The following is a 25,848-nucleotide window of genomic DNA, read 5'->3' as shown; positions in this document are numbered from 1 at the left end:
TTCTCCAATTGATGGACATCCATTTATTTTCCAGTTTCTAGCTACAACAAAAAGAGCTGCCACAAACATTTTGGCACATACAGGTCCCTTTCTCATCTTTAGTATTTCTTTGGAATATAAGCCCAGTAGTAGCACTGCTGGATCAAAGGGTATGCACAGTTTGATAACTTTTTGGGCATAATTCCAGATTGCTCTCCAGAATGGCCGGATTCTTTCACAACTCCACCAACAATGTATTAGAATGACAATTTTTTTAAAGGTGAAAATAAGATGCTGAGAAAATAAAGCACATACATTTCCCTAATTAATACCTGCTGAACTGAGATATTCTTTGAATAGGTTTATAACTGAAGAACAGTAAATTGTGAAAAATCCTAAGGACATATTGATGGAATAATCTTTTCTTTTAGACTTCAGCAAAATTGAATGGTTGCTAGTGAAAAGTTAATTATTGAAATATTATGAAGAATATGCAAAAATGTTTGTAGCAGCCCTTTTTATAGTGGCAAAGAACTGGAAACATTGGGTGCTCATCAATTGGGAAATAGCTGAATAAGTTATGATATATGAATGTTGTGGAATATGACTGCTCTATAAAAAACAACCAACAGGACTATTTCAGAAAGGCCTGTAGAGACTTATATGAACTGATACTAAGCGAAGTGAGCAGAACCAAGAAAACATCATACACAGCAACAAGATTATGTGATGATCAATTGCAATAGACTTGACTCTTTTCAACAGTAAGGTGATCTAGGTCAGTTCTAATATCTCCAATAGGAGAGAGCCATCTGCATTCAGAAAGAGGAGTATGGGGACTGAATGTAGATCACAACATATTATCTTCACCTTTTTTGTTGTTTGCTTGCTTTTTTTTTCTTTCTCATTTTTTTTCCTTTTGGATCTGATTTTTAAATTGCATATAGTTAACATATATTGGATTACTTGCTGCCTTGGGGAGGGAGGTAGTAGGAAGGGAGGGAGAAAAATTTGGAACACAAGGTTCTGCAAGGGTGGATGTTGAAAACTATTTTTGCATGTATTTTGAAAATAAAAAGCTTATTTTTAAAAAAAGTTGACTTAGCTCTGATGCCCCCCCCCAAAAAAAACCAGGGAAAAGAAAAGAAAGAATTATTATGGAGAAGTTTTACAAATTCAGAGCAGACATTCAAAACTGCAGAAAGAGTCATAGGCTTGAATATAAAAATTGCATAAAAAGGCTACAAAGACAATGAAATTCTACATATTGTAGAATTTCCCAGCTTTTATATTTTTGTCCCCAGCAACCCATCTGTAGGAGATCCCAAAAAGAATGTGGGAAGTATAAGTGCCTGAATTGAAACTAATCACCACAAGTCAAGGAAGATTTGGGAGAAGTGGTCCTCAAATAGGAAAGGCTGTTCAAGTCAATACTACACAGTCAAGCTAGTAGATGAAGGGATGAAAGACTCCAGATGCTTATCAAATAGCAAGCCCAACAATTCTAGCTGATGGACTCAACCCCTTTAGAGACTGTGCCCTGAGAAGAGTAGCTGAACAGCTTGCCTTACCAAGTGTAGTTTAGCAATTGCTGCCCAGTGGCCAGGCAACCTTTGATCTATTCTAGCAACAGGCTAACTAACATGTCTAACAGAGAAACTGTGCCCTATGAGGAGCCAGCCCAGCTTGCCAAGGCCCTACAATGAACTCTGTGTTGATTCTCTCAATAAAGCACATAGACATCCTTTTTTGTTTTCACATCCTACTTTTCTCCATCCCAAATTCTACACAAATTAATAGGAGAATATGTCCCTGGTCTTGAGAGAAATGCTTTGTAACTGCCGATGCTATACAAATAAATGCCTTTTCTAAAAAACCGAATCTAGAAGCTGATTACTGAAAGGAGTCAAACCAACGGGGGGTAGTGACCTAGTACTTGAGGATAACTATCTACAGGCTATTACCAGAATCCTGGCAAAGGTAAGAGGTAAGTCATCTCTCTAGCCAGTGTCAGGGAAAACTGAGACTATGATCCTAAAAACGACCTGACATAAAGAAATAATCAGCTTCTGACCAAGCCTTAAATAGGTAAAGGAATCTTGTAGTTCAATATTCCAACAAATCATTCTTTTAGTATTAGGAGGCTTACTTAGTCATAACAGAGGAAAGATGTTCAACAAACACATTCAATGAGGATATCACATTGTTAAGTACAAATAACCTGCCTCCATGTTGCACCATGATAGCCCACCAGTTAAATATTGGGGCCCAGAAAGAGTCCCTCATAGTTTTTTATACTCAAGTCATCAGGAAACCAGGGCAACATTTTGAGCTTTACTTCCAGAATCAATAAAATTTTGAGAATGGCTTCAATCATTTTTAAGAAAGAATGGGCCTAGTTGAAATAGGATAGAGGCTTAGAAAATTGTTTTCCACACTCCAAATAACTGAAACAGATCTATTATCCATCCTATCTTACTTAGCAACTTTGTTACAGTTAGTTTTATAGTACAGTATGTATCTGTAGTAAATAAAATGAGGCAAGTTAAAAATTTTCTATACTTTACATAAAATTAATTCAGCTTGGTCTTTCCAAATTAGTAAAGATTTAAGTATATCAAATGGTAGGGAGAACCTGACATAAATAAATATGTTGCTCTCTCATAAAATAGAAATAACATTGTACTCATGAAAAATAATAAAATAGATTCACCAACAGAAAAATTACACCAAAAATGGCATTTTGATTCCTACACAAAGATGTATTACAGGAACACATATTTCCTCTTTTTATCTAGGGACAGAGTTTCAGATATAAAATTAAACTCTTATGATGATGATACTTGTGACAGCAAATCTTTAAGTTAAAAAAACCTTTTAGAATATTTAATTAGCATCACAATGACTGACCACAATTCAGCGGATTAAGAAGCACACAAGTTGTAGCCTTCCTCATCGTAGTGATAGACTCAGAGTAGTTTCAGACATAATTTTTGAGACACGGCCAAAGTATGAATTTGTTTTGCTTGATTTTACATGTTTGTAATATAAGGTTTGTTCTTGCATTCTTAGGGTACAGGGAGGGAGAGGAAGTTGAAGAGAGAAGACAGATAGATCATCATTTGAAAAAAATTAATTTAATTTAAAAAGGAATACTTGATCAGAGTGCATTCACTATTAAGCATTAGGCAGAGAGTAAATAAATAAAAAAAACCTGACTTAGACATTTACAAACTGTGTGAAACTCTGGGCCAGTCACTTCAGCCTCAGTTTCTTTAATTGTATAACATGGATAATGATGAAACCTACCTCTGGTTGTGAGGATTAAATGAGATAATAAAATAACATGTTTTGTATACCTTAAATTATTCCATAAATGTTATCTATTATTAGTTATTATTATACTCTTAATATATAACAACATAACCTCAGATGACCTGAAGACAAAGGCATGTGTTTGGCACTTCTGATGAAATATAACTTTTATTTTAACATAAATAACATCTGCCATGGATCCTTCTCTTGCCCTTAAAAATTTCTGGCAGACAAGAGTAAATTTCATTTTAACTTTGGCAATCCTAGAATTCATCTCTCAGAGAAGAATACATAGAAGCAATATATAAGAAAATCTTAATATCTCAATAATCTTAATTCAAAAGTTGTAAACTGTCTTAATAGCTTAAAAACTGACCTAAGACTTTTGGGATATAAGTACTAAAAATCAATCAGTAATCTGTAAATTCTTGCTTATAATAACAAAATATCTTATGTTTCATTTTCTTTATTAACCCCCCCCCCATGAAAAACTAGATTCTTCAATAAAGGCAATCAACTATACAGAACTCTTTGAAAATCTTTCTTGAAACTGCCTAATAAGAGCTGATACTTATGATATTTAAGGGGTACAAAATACATTTAATAATAACAATGATATTGATGATGATAATAATATCTAGCATCTACATATAGTCTACTATGTATGGGGACTGTACTAAACACTTCACAAATAATATTTTATTTGATTCTAACCACCCTGGGGGGTAGGTACTATTATTATTCTCATTTTACAGTTGAGGAAATTCAGGCAAACAATTACGCAACTTTCCCAAAGCAATATAGTTAGAAAGTACTTAAGGCTATATTTAAAATCAGGTTTTTTTTACTCTCCATTCAGTGTTATATATCCCTTTTGAGTTTGATGGCAACTCTATGAGATAGGTACTGTGGTATTACCAAATCCCTTTCCTCTTTTAATGATGAGGAAAGTGGTATTCAAAAATGTACAGGATGCACTAGGAGTAATTTTATGTGTGCAAATGACCATAGAGCAGCTAGCATCTCTGAAGAGGCACTTTTTTGAACCCAAGGCTTTCCTAACTTCTAGTCCAGTTCTCTTTCCATCACATTGATATGCTACTAGTGCTTGCTGGGCAAACAGGCACTCAACAAAAGCCTGCTAAAGAAAGAAGCAAAAAAGAGAGAAATCAGTGATTACAGAATCAGAGAATCTCAGAACTAAAAGGAACCTCAAAGACTATCTCATCCAAACTGGATCTCAATGAGAATCCTCTACACTGCCTCCCACTCTCACCCCAGACTTCTAAAGTAGCTTTTCTGTCTCTATTTTAAGGTCTTCAGGGATGGGATACTCTCTATCTCCTAACACAGCCCATTCCTTTCCCATTTTTTGGACAGTTCTAATTTTTAGAAAACTTCTTTCCTGAATGAAGCTGAGCTCTTATGGATGATAAGATAAAATCACCCTTTCTCTGACTTCCTACTTATCATTAGGGGGGAAATGATTTAAAATAATGTAGAAAAATATAAAGGTAAATTCTCATTGCTAGGAATTACATTATAATGAAGAAATCTGTAATCTGGTTCAGCAAATGGTTCAAAGGAGGTATTTTTGTGAGTCTGCTTCCAAAATATTTTATATTAAGAATAATTCTGTAAAAGTATTTTATTTGCCCTTGTACAATCCCATGATCTGAACAACAGTTCTATAACAGGGCTTGAGTATATAATGGCTCCAAAAGAGGCAAAGAGTGAAGGTAACCTCTCTGCAATACTTTGGGCTGACCTTTTAGTAAAAATCACTCTTCAACTCATCATGTCTCTCCATCACTTAAGTAGCATAACCATACAAACAAAATATTCACAAACCTCCCTTCGATATCATAACCAGCTAAACAAAAAATTCAAAACATTTCACTAACCTACTTCCAAAAATGCTCACTCCCAAATATTAAAAGATTTCAGATTTTTAAGAACAAGGATAAGAAACCAGAAGATCATTATACACTTCAACAATGATACTGTACGAGGATGTATGCTGATGGAAGTGGATTTCTTCAACATAGAGAAGAGCTAATCCAATTCCAATGATTAATGATGGACAGAACCAGCTACATCCAGAAAAAGGAACACTGGGAAATGAATGTAAACTGTTATTTTTACCTTCTGAATCCAATTCTTCCTGTGCAACAAAAAATTCGGTTCTACACACATATATTGTATCTAAATTATACTGTAATATATTTAACATATATAAGACTGCTTGCCATCTGGGGGAGGGGGTTGGGGGAGGAAGGGAAAAAATCTGAATAGAAGTAAGTGCAAGGGATAATGTTGTAAAAAATTACCCATGCATATGTACTGTCAAAAATGTTATAATTATAAAATAAAATAAAAAATTAAAAAAAAAAAAAAAAAAGAACAAGGATAAGAGTATACACCCTCTATGATATTACTTATTATAATAAATACTTGTTTTTTGTTTAATTAATTAATTGATTGATTTAATTAATTTTTACAAAAATTTTATGCATAGGTAATTTTCCAGCATTGACAATTGCAAAACCTTTTGTTTCAACTTTTCCCGTTCTTCCCCCCACCCTCTCCCCCAGATGGCAGGTTGACTAATACATGTTAAATATGTTAAAGTATAAATTAAATACAATATATGTATACATGTCCAAACAGTTATTTTGCTGTACAAAAAGAATCGGACTTTGAAACAGTGTACAATTAGCCTGTGAAGGAAATCCAAAATGCAGGTAGACAAAAATAGAGGGATTGGGAATTCTATGTTGTGGTTCATAGTCATCTCCCAGAGTTCTTTCGCTGGGTGTATCTGGTTCAGTTCATTACTGCTCTATTGTAACTGATTTGGTTCATCTCATTGTTGGGAGAGGGCCACGTCCATCAGAATTGATCATCATACAGTATTGTTGTTGAAATATATAATGATCTCCTGGTCCTGCTCATTTCACTCAGCATCAGTTCATGTAAGTCTCTCCAGGCCTTTCTGAAATCATCCTGTTGGTCATTTCTTACAGAACAATAATATTCCATAATATTCATATACCACAGTTTATTCAGCCATTCTCCAATTGATGGGCATCCACTCAGTTTCCAGTTTCTGGTCACTACAAAGAGGGCTGCCACAAACATTCTTGTTTATGTATATATACATGTATATATATGTATGCACAGTTTGATAACTTTTTGAGCATAGTTCCAAATTGCTCTCCAGAATGGCTGGATGTAGTCACAACTCCACCAACAATGTATCAGTGTCCCAGTTTTCCCACATCCCCTCCACCATTGTACATTATCTTTCCCTGTCATTCTAGCCAATCTGACAGGTATGTAGTGGTAACTCCGAGTTGTCTTAATTTGCATTTCTCTGATTAATAATGACTTGGAGCATCTTTTCATATGGCTAGAAATAGTTTCAATTTCTTCATCTGAGAATACAATAAATACTTGTTGATAAATTCACTTATTGAATCAATAACTCAAAAACTCAGTTCAGTAGCATTTACTGAATTCAATGCAATAAACATTTATTAATGCTTACTCTGTATAAAGAATTATTATAGATACTATGAGTGATAGAAAGAAATGAGATGTTTTCTATCTCCAATAAGTTCATAGTCCATCAGGGAAGATGAGATACATACATACTATTATTTAATATAAAATGTGATAGGACCAGGGTTCTTTGCTCTTTTCCTTTAGGAAAAGCTAACAAAAACCGTAACTTGATTGACATGGGGAAAGGTAAAGCCGAAGCTATGTCTCCCTAGACTAAGCTTCCTAGTGGCCTTTGGACATGGTGAGATGATTCTGGTGTCACAGAGAGGCATTATGAAGAATATATAGTTGGTGGAGGACTCCCTTAGTTAATAGACATTTGAAGATTACATCCTGCCCTGACGACCAGATGCCCTTCCATGTAAAGATGAAGGATATATCACATCTTTAGAAGATAAGTATCACTGTGTCCTTGTTGCATATACTTCATGTGTTTGAGCTAAGGAAACCTCTTTTTACTATTTGTTCATTCATTTACATGGATCTCATTTTATCTGAACTCAAAAAAGTTGACACTTGCATAGTACAAGAAGGAATAAAATCCCCTGCCCTCCTAAAGCTTTACGGTTCATTGTCATGGAGTGCCACAGTCAAGGAATTCATTAACTAAGTCCTGTCAAGCTTCTGCTGAGCTGAAGAACCTTTCTGTACTACATATGCTAGTTCTCAATCTCTGACCTTTCCAACTTGATAGATATTGCTAGTGCCACTATTGCAGCCTTGAGAACCTAGGGTCATCTCTGCACCATGCCAGAGTAGAAGGAATAAAACCAAAACATATATTCTAGCAGTAAAAAGTTGGATTTTGATAAGCACAAAGTACTATTAATATTCAAAAGAACGTTATACCTGTTTGAGGCAATAAGGAGGAATCAAAAAAGATATTGGAGGAAGAATTATTTAGTTCTTCAAGGATGGCTGTGATTTATTTATTTTTAAAAATAATAATAGCTTTTATTTTTCAAAACACAAGCAAAGATAATTTTGAACATCCGCCCTTGCAAAACCTTGCATTCCAATTTTTTTCCCCCTCCCTCTTCCCTTCTCTCTTCCCCTAGACAGCAAGTGATTTAATATAGGTTAACATGTGCAATTCTTCTAAACATATTTCCATATGCAAGAAAAATCAGATCAAAAAGGGGAAAAATGAGAAAGAAAAAAACCAAGCAAACAAACAACAAAGATGAAAATACTATATTGTAATCCACATTTAGTTTCCAATAGTTGATGCGGGTGTCTCTTTCCAACACAAGATTATTGGAATTGTCTTGAATCACCTCATTGTTGAAAAAAGGATAGCTGTGATTTAAAGAGGCACAAAAGTGGCATCCAAGTAAAGAGAACAGCATGAACAAAGAGACTTTTTTGAAAGTACAGGACTATTTGCAGGGGTTCTCAAACTACTGCCCGTGGGCCGCTGAGGACGTTTATGCTGTCTGCAGGGTTATGGCAAATGGGCTGAGGGGCGGAGACTGAGTGTGTTTTTGTTTTTACTATAGCCCTACCCTCTAACAGTCTGAGGGACAGTGAACTGAAAGTTTGAGGACCACTGAATTTTAGGGAATGATAGGTTATCTAATGGAAATGTATAGGAAATTTATTTAATGAAAGATAAAGGTAAAAAAATTGGTTGGTGCCATATTGCAGAATGCTATCTATACCAAATTGAGTAGTTTAGATTTTATTCATTGGGCAAAGATGGACTCTGATAGTTTTTAAACAAGAAAATTGATTCTATAGGAATTAATCAGCTTTAGGAAGATTGACATAGCAGTTAATTTAAGAATATATTAGAATGGAAGAGAATAGCAGCAAACAACCAATCTAGAGGCTAGTTTTGAGGGCCAACTAAGCCCAGATGTGAAGTAGCCACATTTTTTTTTTTTTTTTTTTTTTTTGTCCAGAAAAATCTCCTTTGTTTTGTTTGACCCCGCAAATAAGGACGAAGCATTTTAACTTTCAGGATATCACTGCCAAGGCAAGCCTTCCAGGAAGTAAGGGCAGTATCTATTTATATGTCATCTTCTCTCCTACTTCTGCAGTGAAGGATGTTAAGCAGAGGGATTGCTTGGAGGGAGGTGGGGTTCACTTGCTCCAGTTTTCTGGGAAGCACAGAGTTGATTTGGCTCCAGTCAATCAGAGCTGAAGAGCCAGAAATCAGTACAACAAGGGTGAGCAAACTCAACTGCCAGTTGGCTGAACAGCCTGTGAGCAGAGTGCCATTGGGCTTAGCAGCAGCTGGGAAAATAGGGCAGGGCAGGTCACCCATGAGGGAGGAAAAAAATGGAGATGGGGTGGCTTAAGGGATCCTAAGGTGTAGCAGCTGGAAGGGGGCAATCAAAGCAGGCCAGAGTTGATCTTACCAAAGCTGTCTTTGGTTGGAGTGAATGACCTGTGGCACAGTGCACTGAGCTGGGATGATCCTCCTCAGTATTTGCCCAGTCCTGTCTGCTCTGCCTGTCTTCCATAGCTCTTCTCTGTGCTGTCATTTTAGAAAAACACATTCCAGAACTTGAATCTGGCTTATATAAAACTTTTGGAGGACTGTTCTAATGTGACCACAATACTGCCTCAAGATCAGAACTGCAGGCTACGGAGGGTGTGGAGCCACTTAAGAGGTCTCCAGCCCCTTTCAAAACAAAATTTCCAAGGAAAAAGGGTTAGAAACATGAGAGAAAATTTCCATGTCTTTTATGCAGGGTTACCTTGGAAGTTTACTTGATCCTGACAGATAACAGGTGTTGGAAAATTACCATTTCCAGCTTAAATGCCAGCAAGCTGACTGCATATACTGTGACTGGCTACAATTCTGGAAAATTACCTCTGCTATCTTTTCTTCATTTTAAAAATCCCATTTTCATAATCATGGTCTGTATCCAATTCATTAAGCTGTTATGTTTCTCCCTTGTCCCGTCTCTCCACCATTACTAGTTTAGCATGTTTAAAAAAAAAAAAAAGGAACCCAGAAATCTCTATTTCTGCTTCACAATTTCACTGAGCTTGTCAAGTTCATCATGCTGGTTACATATGTTTGAGAAATGGGGAAGATCAGCCAAAGGGCATAGGTTATTGTTGTTTAGTATTTATGAAGCAATGAAAGCATGTACATATGTGTGTGTGTGTATATATATATATATATATATATATATATATATATATATATATATGTACATATATATATGTTCCACTTTCAAATATGAAACTAAAATTCTACCATGAAGCACTGATTTCATTCAATCAGATGGTAATAATAATAATAATAATAATAATAATATTAGCATTTGTAAAACTCAGATTTGAAAAATATTTTATATATGTTATCTCCTTTGATCTTCACAATAATCCTATGACGTAGGTGCTAATAGCCTCATTTTACAGATAAAAAATTGGGGTTTAGTAAAGTGACTTTCTCAGAGTCATAGAGCTAGTAAGTATCAGAGGTGAGATTCAAATTCAGAACTTCCTACCTACAAGTCTGGCATACTATTCACTGTGCTACTTAGTAAAATGGCACAGAAAAAGCTCAAGGACATATAAAGAGAAATACTGATGCCTACTTTCATAGAAACTTAAGAAAGTTGAGTATGGACTGGATTACCTTGTAATGAAATGAGGTACTACCACTGAAAGTCTATAAGCAGAAGCTAAAATCTACTCAGTAAGAAGTTAAGACTTTTAAAATTCTATTATTCAGTGATTCTGTCATCCATTCATTAAATACTACTATCTCCAAAAGGTCCTGAACTAGGTCCTGAGAGAACACATTCCTGAGGAGAGTTAAGCCATGGTAAGACAATTATAACATGTGGCAGATGGTAGTCTATAGTCTAGCTTATATAAAAGCTTTGGACTATCTTAATATCAGAATTGCAGGCAAGGAAGGATTTGGAGCCACTTAAGAAGATTCCAGCCCCTTTTAGTAACACAACAAAATTCCCAAAGTAAAAGAGTCAGGAACAGAGGGGAAATTTATCAAAAAAAGGTACATATCAGGATTATGTTACTTGAAAAAAGGAAGAAATCACTCTTGATTAGGAGGGATTGTGGAAGGATTCAGGAATAAAACAGTATTTAAGCTTAGCTTTAAAACAAGGTAGGATTTAATAATTGGAGATAGAAAATAGAGGGAGAGGAATGAAGTATAAAAAAATAAATGTGGCAAAAAGGCAGATACAGATGGCTTCTGAAGTATTTCCAATTGATATTATTCTATTATTTTCATTCATCATGAGATATTATTCTCATATTCTATGATTCTTTGAGGGTAACATTTCAGGCAGAGAGAATAGCATGAGTGAAGGCACAGAGACAAGTCTGGACAATAAGAATTAATACAATTTTCCCAGAGTACTGAATGGACTGAGGGGCTTAAGTAAAGAAGTGAGAATTAAAATTGGACAAGTAAGGCTTGAGTCATTGAGAAAAAGGAGTCTGGAATTTGTCTGATACAAAATTTGGGATCATGAGTGTGGATGATCAAAACTTCACTTTAGGAAGATTATTCCAATAATAGTGAGTAGGACAAACTTAGGAAGAATAGATTAAGTAATTTAAGAAAGTATTTCATTACTTTGTGTAGGAGGTAATGAGGACCTGAACTAAGATAGCAGCACAGTGAGAAGTGAGAGGTGCTGAGTAGACAAAATCAACACAACTGGAGGAAAAAAAAAAAAACAACAACTTTTATTTAGACATTATCTACATATTTTCTCCTGTCTACATAAATTCTTCCCCTTAACTCCCAAAGAGCCATGATCTAAAACAGACTTTTTTAAAAGGGGAAGAAAAAAAATCAGCAAAACTAGTCAAAAGATAATAATAAGAATGATAATGACTCTCATTTTTATACCATTTTAAGATCCGCATAAAACTTTACAACTATTATTTTATCCTCACAATTACTCCAGGAGATACTATTATTACTTCCATTTTACAGGAAACTGAGACAGCCAGAGGTTGTGACTTTACCAGAGTCATACATCTTTTATACATATATATATATGTAAATATATATATATGTAAAATACCTGAAGCTATATTTTGAATCAGGTCTTCTGACTTTAGGTCCAGTACAACTTGACTGCCTCTAAAAATAAACAAACAAACAAATATCTCTTCTCCCCCATTGCCAAACATAATGGACTTAATGGAATTTTTAAAATGATAGCATATTGGAAGAGTTCAGTGTTATTCTAAGATTTTAGGATTAGCTAACAATGAAGATGGTGAGATAATTAATAGGGGAATCAGAAGTCACTAAACATTGCCTTGTGAAAAAGAGAAAAAAAAAAGAGGATATACATGAAAGTAGGAAAGAAAGTTGGAATAGGGTGGGTTCTGTAAACAATTTCATCTTCAAGACCAATCCAATTGAAGGCTGACTGCCATTATTTTATCAGTTTGCAGTTAAATAGAAGAAGAGGAGCTAGAAGATGCCAAAATGACTCCTTTCTATAAATGTCAAAATCTTATCATCGTGTGATCTTTTCACTGTGGGAGAATGGAAAATGGGTTTTTGCCCGGAAATTGTGGTGGAACTAAGGTTTAGAAAGATCAGAAGTAGCAAAGGAACACTATAAAGGGAATTGGAAACAATATTTAAGATGAACAAAGACTAAGAGGACAAATTGTGGTGATAAAATATTATGAACAGTAAGGAACTTGTGGTTTCAAAATGGTGGAAGTTAGTTCTAGAAGTTTTCCTTTGAATAAGTAAGAATGAGGGGTGAATGAAATGTGATGAGGGCTTTTATAGCAAACAGGGTGGATTCCTTCCATTTCCATTCAGTAAAAAAAAAAAAACAAAAAAAAACCAAAAACAAAACTATTTTTGAATTCCTCTTTGCAGTTATTTTTTTAAGATAAGAGGAAAAAAAAAACACACACACAACAATAACCAGGCAGAGTTCTCTGGGATTCCACCCCATTTAAGCTTCAGAAATGAGTCAGAATGAGAAGAACAAGTGGGAATGCCAAAGAGGAAGTTTAAACAGTAAAAGTAGGAGATGATCATGCTTTTGGTAAATGCGACAGAGGGCAGGTCTGGAAAGTTTGACAAGACAAGTGATGAAAAAAGAAAAGGAACTTTGTGAGGACTAGGGTTTAAGAAGTCAAGAAAATAAAGCTTGTATCATTCCATTGTGATGAACAGAATAACAAAGAAAATAGATTAGTAGATCTTAGTGTAAAGATTAAGGGCAAAAAATATCTTTAACAAAAAGATGGTCAAATGACTTAGAGATGTGACATGATGACATGCAAGAAGGCATGAGATAGGCAGAAGGTAGGAAATGAGCAATGATGGATTTAAGTGGCGGATAAGAGGGATAGTATGAAAGTAGTTGAATTTTCAATTAGACACAAGTCAAGTACAAGTAAAAAGAGAGACTATAGTATGAACTAAGGTTTCCTTAAAGTAAACAAACATATATAAGGAGTGGGTTCATTGAAAACTGGGACTCAAGAAAGACCAAATTTGGCCTCTGATTGGCCGCCAGTTTATATACTGTGGCCCTAATCAAATCATTTAACATTTCAATGTTCCAGGTAAGTCTCTAAGATTAGAAGTTTCAGGGCAGATGATGACCTACTCCGATAAAGATAGTTCTCTTACATTGGAAAAATCACAGGTTTTGTCCAAAATGAACCAAAAAATAAACATCTTACAATCCTTTTGGCATTACATGTAAAACATCCTAATTCATTAAGATGAAGAAATTTCAACTACAGAATACAAACTGCTTGCAGATAGATAGCTTCACTTTTGTTCTGGTTTCTTGAATGGTTAGAGAATGGATAAAATATTTAGAACCAGGAGTATGTGTAGTGATTAGGCTGTTGGTTTTGGAGAGAAAAAGATGTGGAACCAAATGCTGCTTTAGATACTTCCTTCCTTTGACCCTCCCAACAAATCTTTTCACCTGTCAGCCCACATAAAATGTGGGATTTTCAAGGTTCCCTTTCATGCTAAATCTGTGAGTGTAAAGTATGAGGGTCTTTACAGCACATCCCTGGTTCCAAGTACCAGATTAAGAGTACATAGCACCATGGTATAAGACTACTAGATTTACAATCCATTTTAATGGACCTATGTTCAAATGCTTGTTCTGTCACTTAGTACATCTTTATGACTTTGACAAGGCCACCTAACCTAGGAATATCTCCCCTATCTCATATGTAAAATAAGGGAGACCAGATAGCCAATGTATGAGGTCCGTTCCAGCTACAATAAATTTAAGATTCTATGACCCATTACTGGAACATTGAAAATTGGCCTCTACCACTATCATTGGGTTATCTATTTGTGTTTGTACAACTGTAGGTGTTTGTTGCTCCATATCACTCTCAGATCCTACAAATTTAATTCTGCTTAAATCTCTCTGTCCTTGGCATTTTGCCAAGTAGGTACTTAGTAAATGTTGATGAAATACAAATTTAGGAGTTGCCACTTGATTTTTTTTAAAGCATATGTTTTAAAATGAAAAAGGATACAGATTACTGTTTATTCTGGAAGGTTTATTTTTAAAAAGCATGTGAGCATCTTCCAAAACAATTGGCAAAATGTTTTCACTGTGGTCTCACTTTGTTCTGTATACACTATGACATTCTTCCTTCTTCCCCGCTACACAATTATATCTAAACAGAACATTTAATTGATCTAAATTACATTATATTTGATATTAGTGGCCTCTTTTTTTCCCCAAGTAGAAGATAAACAGGAAACAGGTAATTCAAGTGATTTAAACAGCAGCTGATTGCATGTTAAAAATGCTTCTTATCTCCATTTCAGGTTTTAATTGTATACATAGAAATGGGTTTTCAATATTTATGGAAAACTACTTTAAAATTTAAAATATATTTTCAAATTCCTGAAGTGGCTAAAAATGTTCACAATATACTCTAAACAGGAAAAAAAAATGACAATCTTGGAGAAGTCTTTTTGTTTCCTAAACAGAGCAATACTTTTACTTTAGGGTTTGTTTCTTATTAAAACTATATCAAATAGTAAAACAGGAATATAAAGTGCAAAAAGAAAATGAACTCTGCCTAAGGAGAGTTTAGGGCATTTTTTTTTTTTCGCATGAAATGGAACACATGATGACTATTAAATTGTATTTCCTTTTCCTTTCATTGTCAGATTTTTTTTTCCACAAATGACTGTCATTATTTGTGTCTGTAAGATATTTTTTATATTAGTGGTACTACTATTTGTCCTAATTCATAACCTCCAAATGCTAGGAGGAGTAGTGAGAGGTGAGAGACCCATATCATCCTATGTAAGCTGCCTAGTATATATTATATATTCTACTATTCTAGGGTATGCTCTGGATATAATGAGGAAGAAGATACTGGTATTTGGGAAGGGTAATAATTATGCAATTGTTCCTCCAAATATCTCAAACAGAGAGAAAGTGAGTTATTTTAAGAAGAAACCCAAGCATTCATTCCTAGTATAGTAGAAAGAATAATAGATTCAGAATAAAGAATAAAATGGTTTAGAACCTCATTTAGAACCCCATTAGACTGTAAGTTCTTTGAGAGCAGGGTCTATCTTTTGCCTCTTATTGTATTTCCAGAGATTAGTACAATGCTTAGCACAGAGTAAATCTTGATAAATGTTTACTGATTGAGACTGCTATAAATTGTCCCAATGTGTTCCTGGGCAAGTTATTTGAGTTACTCAGAACCTCAACTACAATATGAATTGGAGCGGATGATTTTATAAAGTTTCATATAGTGTGGAAATCCTATAATTCTATGATTCTTTCACCAAGTTCCATGACACCAGGCAATTAAAAACAAACCAAAATCAAACCAGTGGCTACTGACAGAAAGTGTCTCTTAATATATATTCTTGTTGTCTTAGTAATCCCCCATTTCTCTGCCATGTAATAGAAGATATGTTTCATACTGATTCTCTGGAATGTTTCATTTTTATACTTTATTTTAGTCACTGTCTATCCTGACTGGTTATTTAATCACCATGATCAGTAATGTTTTATAAATAGGGTTCCTTCCTACCTACTTACAGAATTGTGAATAACTTAACCTATAATAATACTTGGAGAAAGCAAAAATTTTCCATCAATTCCCAAAAGCCTCCCCAATTTTTTTTTAAAGTGACATGAGTGTTTCTTATTGCTAAAAGCTGGACTACCTTTTGAATATTTCACGGATCACAGAACATGATCTTTTGATTTATCATGTCTGATTCTGAACAAGGAAGATATCTCAGTATCCAACTGACCTATTTTAATTTCAAGGTTGGCAAACTAGGTATCTGGCTTAGGGAGATAAGCTCTTCCTTATCTTGAGAAAGGAACATTTTTAGTTACTGCATAGAGAAAATTACTGTGAATAATGCTTAAGCTGACTATGCTCAGGTATAACTGTAGCAAAACGCAAAGTTAATATTAACATTTCATGGGAAATTTTTTTTTCTTCAGTGAGACAACAACCAAGATGTCCCCTAGCAAAAACAACCTATACTGTGATTGATATACAGATTTCTCTTTTGTAAACTTTGACATATGCTGACACATTTTATGTAAAGCTCATGAGCAGTAAAAGTTTTTCTGAGGTTCAGTTTGAGGAGGTAGAAAAATGTCTTGGAGTAAAAGCAGAAGATAAGAAGGATTTGAGAAAACTCAAACCCATGTTGAACATCAAAAGAAAAGATTTTAAGCTTCCTATGAAGATGAAGGTGAAGAAAAAAACAAACATTCCAAAGAAGCAATAAGGGAACTTATTTTTTTCTTCAAGGCTGAGAGATGGGAGAATATAAGGATGGTAAATGATGGCCATCAGCCAAGGCCTATATCTGTTGGTATAAAACTATTTTCTGGGGAAATGAAGTCCATTTTTCTATATCTAACATTAAAAAAAAAACTAATGCATTTTATTAAGGCCCTTTTTCTTTATATACTTGAATAATCCCATATCCTCTGTAGGTTGAATCTTCCTTTGTAAGAAAGAAAACAAAGCTAAACCAGAAGAAACAGAGAAAGTCATAGCCTAGTAGATGGGAGCATCTCTCTGCCATGAGGGAGAAGATATTTTACTAATGCTTCTCTGGGATATTTCAGCTTGTGTGTGAGTGTGTGTGTGTGTGTGTGTGTGTGTGTGTGTGTGTGTGTGTGCATGTGCGTGTGTTCTAGTTACTTGGAGTTCCTACTTATTTTTAGTGATTTTTTTTATTTACTTTGTTGCTATCTTTGACTATATTTGTTCACTTGATTCAGCTTATTTCAATTTCTATTCATTAACACAAAGTTTCCCATGTTTCTCCATATTCTTCACATCTGTATTCATCTATGTGTACTGCATAACATTATTCAAGTATATATAAACACCTTAGTTTTTTTCAGGCATCTCCCTATCAGAGGACATTCAATTTGTTTTTAGAACTTTGCTATTACAAAAAGAGCTGCTACAGATATTAATATTTATATGGGAACTATTTTTTTTTCTTGTTAAGCTCCTCAAGATATTGTTCATTGGTGGAGATAGATAAGCCTGGGTAACATTTCTCAGCCTCCGTTTCTGGAGATTTCTCTCCTCATTGATGACTCCTTTTCAAATATCACTTTAGGCAAGACTGCAGATAATTTTTTTCCTCAGTTAACCCTCTGCTTTCTCTGGATGCCACCTCTCCCTCAAATGCCAAATAGCTCCTGTAATTCCTCTCCTTTCCTCCCTCCTTGCTGCCAATCCTTACAGATGTTGATTTCTCCCATTAGGATAAAATATTCAGGGTAAAGTCTGTCTTGTTTGAATGTATTTATATTCCCAATACACCTGCTATATAATTGATTAATAAATGGTCTATTAACTATTTATGTCTCATATTCCTTATCTGTAAAATGTAGAGGAGTACTCTTTGATCTCAAAGATCCCTTTCAGCTCTAAATATATGATTCTACTATTTTTCTCAAACAATATGAAGATACATTCTGTGAAGAATGATTATTTACAAAAATATTCTTTCTTATTCTTTCATCAAAGATGTCTTCTTTACCTTGTAATAATTTATTTTTTAGAAAAGCAAAATACATTTATGTATGAAATAATTAAAAGTAACCTTTATGTTTAATTGAAAAGAATATGGTTGTGTCTTCCTTTTTTTTTAGCTTTTATTTGCTGCAATTAATTCAATGCTATTAAGAACCTTTGATTTCATTCTTAGAAACTCTCTCTTCTTCCCTCCTTCCCTGTATCTCTCTTCTTTTCCCTCTCTATTTCTCTGTCTCTTTCTGATGGGTATAATTAAACAACCAGCACTTATTTTTTAATTAAAAAAACTTCATGCCCTTATTATCAACTTATTAGTAAGGTAGTTCTCCAGAACTGGATAGGCAAGTCTTCAGGCAATGGTTCATTGCTGGATCTGTACTCTGAGACTTTGGCCTCCTAGGGACTACTTTACTGACATAATCCTCTGATAACCCAAAGTCACCTTTACACTACTATGAGGCATAAGAGTATTCAAAGTATTTTAGTGGAGCAAATGTTTTAAATGCACATTTGTGAAACATAAGTAAGAGGCCTAACATTATTGAACAGTTTTTTTTTTTAATATCCTTTATGGGGATTGAATGGAAATTCTCAGGACATGTGAACTCATCTGTGTAGGAAGTTCATAAGTAAGCACACTCCCTCTGCCAATAGGGATTTGCACTTGTTCTGCAATTTAAAGAGCCTTAGAAAGTAACCTATGACACTACAAGGTTAGGGATTTCCACAGGCTCACAGAGCCAGCAAGTACTGGGGCTGCATATGAATACAGATTTCATGACTCCAAGTTCTGTTCTCTATCCACCTGGCCTTGTCTCCTTTTCATATTATGTAATTTAATTAGTGAAACCAGGTGCTCTTAATTTTTTTTTTTTCATGTCATAGATTCCTTGGAGTCTATAAACCTCTATTCAGAAGTGTTTTTTAAATGCATATTAAAAATACATAGGATTACCCCCCCCAAATCTATTTTGTTGAAATACCCACACACATAAGTTTGAGGATCCCAGGTTAAGAACCCTTGGGTTCTTAAAAAGAGTTTGGATCTTTTCCATATAGCGTGGAGTTCTAGACATAATTGAGAATCATCATCAGATCTGGGTCCTAAAAGCCTAAGTAATTTTTTTTTTTTTTTGCTGAGGCAATTGGGGTTAAGTGACTTGCCCAGGGTCACACAGCCAGGAAGTGTTAAGTGTCTGAGGCCAGTTGAACTCAGGACCTCCTAACTTCAGGGCTGGTGCTCTATCTACTGCACCACCTAGCTGCCCCATAAAAGCCTAAGTATTAAAAATTTTCAGAGTTTACAGATCTGGGATTTGTCCAAGGCCAAATACCCTTTAAATGTACTATTACACCAACTTACATTTCTACAGCTCTTTATACTTTACAAAATACTTTCAAATCCATTACCTTATTTGGTCCTCATAATAGTTCTATGAAGTAGATAGAACAGATGTTAATCCCATTTTACAGATGAAAAAATTTAGAGTCAAGAAATATTAAATGATTTATTCAAAGTCACATTGCCAGCAAGTGGGCAGAAGTGAAATAAGAATCCAGACCTTCTGCCTGCAGTAATTTTTTTGTGTGTATGTGCATATTTTGTGCTGCCTCGATTTTTAAAAAATGAATGCCCTAACTTATTTTCCTTAAGGAAAAGTACTTCTGTGTTTCTCATAGCTCCCAGAAATACCTAACCCAAAAATGAATAGAGTTAGCTATTAGTCCAAAAACATCTGAGATCTTTCTCCTTACTGTTCCCTTGTGACAGGTTATAAGCTCATTGACTGTTGTTCTCTCACATTACTGTAAATCTCTTATTTTTTTTTATTTTTCCCCTGCTTAGTCTTTTACCAACAAGCTCTTCTTGCCAGAACATGCATTAATATGTGTTCCAAGTTTCTTATTCAAAGCATTCGGAGTTCAGCATTGGCAGTGATTCACTATGCTTTAGGTCTCAACTCTCACACATGCTTTTAACAAGTAAAACAGGTACCGTGGAAGGGACTGGAAGGATAGCCTTGGATACTGAGCTTGGTTTTGATTACTCACAAAACAAACAGCAGAAGCAATAATGAAGCTAGTTTCATCACGCTATCTTGCCAGTGTGACTCAGCCTCAGCTCTCCACCTCCACTGAATATGTGGTTTGCCTACTCAGGTGAAGTAGGTTTCACAAAGGAAGCTCATTTTCCAGCTTAGTACATGTGCACATGTTAAAAACTTAACATTACACGTCATTCAAAACTTCTATTTGATCCATTCCTATTCCAGAAAATCACAATGAAGCAAGGCAGCAAGGTGATTTATGAGACCAAGAAGCAGATATGTCTCTTTCCTTTGGGAACTGACAACTTTGAAAACTAATTCAAATAGTAGGCCCTTAAAAATGTTTGTTCATTGACTCATCAATCATACATATTCCAAACTGACATAAAGACAATGTTGCCCTAGGATTTTAAATGCAGGATATTTTTTCTTCTAGAATTCAAACAACTTCAGAAATCCAGAGGACCACAAGAATGCCAAAATAAAGCATTAACAGCCTGCAGCATTGCCAACTGGGCTGTGATTCAGGAGTCCCAATTACCTAACCTCAGACTGGATTGTCTGGTTTGGGGTGCCTTGTGTTGTCCCCTGAGTACTCCAGGGGTTGGCTCCAGCTTCTGTTTCATGTGCCAAAGATCCATGGTTGCATTATACTAATATCTAGTCCCTGTACCCAGCAGACACACAGCACATGTCTATTGAACTGAACTGAATGCCTAAGCACTGGTTAAAAGTGGAAGGATGCTATAAATAATATTTTTCCTCTACTGGCGCAGCCTTTAATCTCATTACAATTTATTAATTAAGGAAAGATCTTTTATCTCAGTAAAACTGTATTGAGCTATTACCTACAGACAAGTATTTACTGGTCACCCACTGTGTTCAAGATGTTCACCTTGCAACAAATAAACATTTTTTATAGTGCCCAGATATACCCAAGGGATGATCAGAGACAATAGTGCCAACTCAAATTATACATTTAAGTTTTCAGTACTCATTTATTTGTATCAATTTTAGCTTACATCTAGCCTAAAAGTACCCTCCTTCCCCAAATCTGCCTATCTGATTATAGTTAACTGAACAAAATGGGGAAATAGCTACAAGATATATAAGAAGTAGGTGGTGGTGGTGGTGAAAATAGCCCAGCACTCCAGGAAAAAGGCTTGTGATCCTTAGCACATTTTCTGGCTGATAATAACAGTTAACATTTACATAGCCCTTAAAAGTTTGCAAAGTACTTTACATACCTTATCTAACTTGGTTCTCAAGAAAACCCTATAGATAAGAAATGAAGACTATTGTCTGAAATCACTTTAGGGGTTAGAGACTGGCCTTTGATTTCATTGAAATAGGCAACTTCCCATAAGAATATTCTCTTTACCAAAGAAAACTGACAACTTTTCTGTAACTGAGAATCTTAGAGAATTTTTAGAGCATTCAAAGGTTAAATAATTTGCCAGGTAATATAGACAGTAAAAATGTGCATATAGACATACAGATACACACATATACACATATACAGGTAGGACTTACATATTTCTTGCTCTAAGGCCATTATTGACTATATCATGCTGTCATAACCCTAGGTCATATTCTTTCAAAACAAGATTTAAGGTAGGACTTAAAAGATTTAATTTAGTTTAATTTTTTTTTCTTTTAAGAATGTACTTATTTTATTCTGGACTTAAGAAGTAAAACAAACATTTTCATAACATAGAAGAGGAAAAAAATTCTATATGCACCAAATACTATAGCACCTAAATTTTTTAAAGTCAAATGCATTATAGGTGGAAACAGATAGTAATACCATAATTATGGAAGACTTTAATCTTTTCCTCTCAGAATTAGATAAATCTAACCAAAAAATAAATAAGAAAGAAGGAAATAGAATTTTAGATAAACTAGATATCTTTATATTACATAGAAACATTTATAAAGAAGAGATATAAACAGAGAGTATTATGCTTCAACTGATGCAAAAAAAAGTTAGCTAACAATTTCAGAGTTAAAGCTAAGACAGAATTAAACAGAATAACTGCATTTTGATAAAAGGTACCATGGATAATGATGCAATATTAACATTTGATTTCATTTTCACAGGGAAGTACTTATTGCATACCATTGGCTTACTGTATCCAGGCTTTTCTTCTGCTGGTCAGGATAGAAGCAAAAAGAGGAAGGAACTTTCTTCTTCAATCTCCCCCTGTTACTTTGATGGTATCATTATGAGGGGACTTTTAAATGAATTTTGTAGGCCCTGTCAAAGTTTCAATCCCTTACTCATTCATTTTTTGTATTATTTGTACTTTCAAAAAAGGATGTGAATTGACTTGCAGTGACTTAAAAAAAAGGACAAGTAAAAATAAAGTATAGGAGAAAAACTATGATAAAAAGGGGATCGGGGATTTTTGCATCTGGGATGAGTTATGCACTGTAGCTGAACAACAATTTAAGCCCTGAGCTTCTAACTAATAGAGCAAAAAGGGAAACACATTGGCTTAAACAGGTCTCATTGTTTAATAAAAGAAAGCATCCTAAGTTGCTCTGGAGAGACAAACATTTTCCTGGCACTTAACTGTAGGAGAAATTATTCACATAAATCTTCATATATGGAAGCAACATAATGGACTAGGTCTTTAACTATAGTTTTGGAAGAGATGCAGAAACCATTTCTACATAAACATTTTTTATGATGCCCCCCTATAAAAACAGAAAATCTTATATTATGTTTTTGGACTAGAGGAATTTCTGCAGGAAGTTATAATATATTCCATACATGGAGTTTTCTGATGATCTAACTATATACAAGATACGAAGTTATGACAAGATTTCATAATCTGCATTCTATAGAACTCTGGTTTTCCATAAAAGATGACTAGGGACTTTTATGAGAAAATTGTGATGCTGGTGATACTTCTACCCCACTCTAAATATTAAATTTTGTATGAATTTAAATTAAGTCTGAATCAAAAGTGTTTCTTACACACAACATTTTCCCAATGGTCACAAAACAGCTTATTTTCTAATATTTTGCTCCAATATTTTTCCCTACTTTTGACAAGGGAAATTGTCCTCCTTAACTTTTGGGGTGAGCTCTGGAGCTCTCCTCTGACAAAGACCCACCCTTCAAGGCAGTTAAATGGTTTCATTAAGATTAGCCCAGGACCATTCCTTACTTAGCTCGAATTTAAGTGGTTTCTTTCAGTTGGAGAGCTGGACCTGAATATAACTTAAGTGGTCTCAATCAGTTGGAAATCTAGGCCTAGGGGCAATGACAATATTGAAGGAATCTCATTCAATAGAAACCCCAGTCTCAGATTTCTTATAAAAAAGACAATTTTAAACTCATATTTTTGCAGAAGTCTAAAGTAGGAATTATGCTTTGCCAAGAGACCTCTCCTCTTAACACAGCTACCTACCAGAACCCCTGCCTGCTGTGAAGACATTCTCTTCTCAGTGATAACCTTTTATTATTTCTCTGCCGGGACCTCTTGCCACTCAGAAGTCTGTCTTCTTAGCAAAGCTGGCTTCTCAGCCAACAACAAACTTCCCATTTGCCAGTCAGACTTTTTGGGCTAGTGAATTCTTTCACGTTGGACCTGCGTCTCCAACCAAAGGGGGGATTCCCACAACTCTCTACACTGCTATTAACTACATCAGTTGGATATCGATTATGTGGCTCTAAACTGCCTTCTTTCACATATTTTTCTTAACATGCTCTGTATTTCAGCAGTGCAGCCATGCTGGACTACTTAGCTGCTCCCCATTCTCTCATATCTGTACATTCATGCAGATTGTCTCTTATGCCGGATATCACTTTATGTCTAACTTTCTAAATTTTTCTTTTCTTTCAAGGATCATTTCAGGTGCTACTGGCTCCATGAAAGCTCCCAGGGTCTCTTTTAATGAAAGCACTCTCTCCCCACAATTATCCTTTTTAGCCCCCAGATTCTTCATCAAATCAGGATACTGAATGCAGTGATCTCAAAGTTTTCTTCCAGCTCACTGTATGTGGCCTATAATCATATGCATGCTATCTTTCATCAGAAGGAGCCTAAGAGATTTCAAGCATTCTAGCAAAGATATCTTAACCACTACCAGTGGCCAGGACTGGAGAAATTAGGAAGTAATACTTATTACTTACATATACTATAAGCAAGTACTTGATTTCTTAGTAAAATGGGGGGTAGTGCAGAGAGTTGGGAGAATCCCCTTTTTGGTTGGAGATGCAGGACCAATGTGAAAGAATTCACGAACCCAAAAAGTCTGACTGGCAAAAGGGAAGTTTATTGTCGGCTGAGAAGCCAGCTTTGCTAGGAAGACAGACTTCTGAGTGGCAAGAGGTCCCGGCAGAGAAATAATAAAAGGTTATCACGGAGAAGTGTTATGGGCCAGAACTCTGAACTTGAAACAAAGGATGCTTACAAGGTACTAAGTGGAAATGATGAGACAATGGTTATCTAGTTTAGCATGGTTCAATATGATTGATTTAATCTTACAACAAATAATGGTTTCCTAGAGATATAATGATTGGTTTATACTTAGTGTGGAGCATATAAGCAGGGACTGAGCCAAAGAGGACAAGCACATTAGAAGCTCTCAGAGCCAAGGAGACAGAAATTCATTTCATCTTCAGTCTGGCTCCGGGTGGCTGACCTGGACTCTTGCACTTCCCCTACTGAAACCAAGGCCAGACTGAGAGGCTCTCCAGAAAGTTGCCCAGCATCAGGCAAGGAGACAATAAAGGATTTGGACTTTAACACCTGGTTGTCCTTGTGGTGATTACTGAACGGAAAAGAAGGCTGCTCCCAGAGACCCCAAGAAAACTAAACCAGAAGAGAATGTCTTCACAGCAGGCAGGAGTCCTGGTGGGCAGCCGTGTTAAGAGGAGAGGTCCTTTGGCAGAAGGACAATTCCCATTTCAGACTTCTGCAAAGATATGGAGCTTAGAATTGTCTTTTTATAAGAAATCTGAGACTACGGTTTTGCTGCCCCCAAGCCTAGATTTCCAGTTGAATGAGACCACTTAGTTGGCACTAAGCAGGGAAGGAGTGGTCCTGGGCTAATCTTAATGAAACCAGTTAAAGGGTGGGTCTCTGTCACAACTGAGCTCCAGAGCTCACCCCAAAAGTCAAGGACAGTTTTAGGGTTCACCCTTCCTCCCGGCTCACAACTAAAGAGACTGTATTTTATCCTATAAACAATAGGGAGACATTGAAAAAAAGAATGCATAAACTGTCTTAAAAACTACAAACCACAATTACAAAAATCTTACTTATCATAAGTAACCTATCTAAATGCACCAGGTTCAATTTATAATTGTGTAGTCCTTCAGATGGACTTGGCTTACCAAAGTACTTATTAATTAATTTACTTTTCCAATTCATATAAACTGTAAGGTTCCTGGGACTAATTCAATATTGGCTCCAAAGAGATGTAATGAGAAACAGGACCTTGCAGTTCCTTTGCATTAAAAGAAATACCTAGATGATGGAACCAGAATGCCAAGGTTCTTTGGATAACTCACCGAGTATTGTGCTGGTCTGGAATTCTCAACGGGCCAGCCAAATGGGCAGAGTTATTTCCTTGTTGATATCTGGAGACATCTCTTACAGGAAGATAATATACTCTTTGCACCACCACCTGGACCTGTACTCCTTTCCACCTGGCCGTTCCCTGGCTTTCGACCACATCCAGGAGGGAGTCACTTATGGAAAGCTGTGCTGGAATGTCCTGTTTTGTTTCTTGGAGGTCATGAAGTCCCCCTATCCTGCTTGTAGTAACAGTAGTGCACATCACCTGGCAAAGACATTCAAGAGAAATAACTGGGATTTAACTTATTACTAGCATTCTCATCATCAACAATAATTCAGCAAGCTTCTTTAAGCTCTTAATATGGGCCAAGTCCTATATTAATAAAAATAAA

At 35.4% G+C, this 25,848-nt stretch overlaps 1 protein-coding gene and 1 long non-coding RNA gene across 3 annotated transcripts in view; one reads left to right on the top strand and one right to left on the bottom strand.

Moving 5' to 3' along the window:
- Positions 1-25,848, bottom strand: part of SPIDR (scaffold protein involved in DNA repair) — a 537,804-nt gene that overhangs the window by 187,674 nt on the left and 324,282 nt on the right. For both annotated transcript variants that reach the window (XM_074277903.1, XM_074277912.1), the window contains one exon: positions 25,450-25,721. In XM_074277903.1, the coding sequence (XP_074134004.1) occupies positions 25,450-25,721 (272 nt within the window). The remainder of the gene's footprint in view (positions 1-25,449; positions 25,722-25,848) is intronic.
- Positions 7,176-25,848, top strand: part of LOC141548766 (uncharacterized) — a 102,954-nt gene continuing 84,281 nt past the window's right edge. Inside the window, exon 1 of the long non-coding RNA XR_012484051.1 lies at positions 7,176-7,259. This is a non-coding gene — a long non-coding RNA (uncharacterized LOC141548766). The remainder of the gene's footprint in view (positions 7,260-25,848) is intronic.

This window comes from Sminthopsis crassicaudata, chromosome 1 (genome assembly GCF_048593235.1).
Source record: "Sminthopsis crassicaudata isolate SCR6 chromosome 1, ASM4859323v1, whole genome shotgun sequence".
Taxonomy (NCBI): Eukaryota; Metazoa; Chordata; class Mammalia; order Dasyuromorphia; family Dasyuridae; genus Sminthopsis; species Sminthopsis crassicaudata.
The sequence above is the reverse complement of the archived record's forward strand: the minus strand, read 5'-3'. Positions and strand labels throughout refer to the sequence as shown.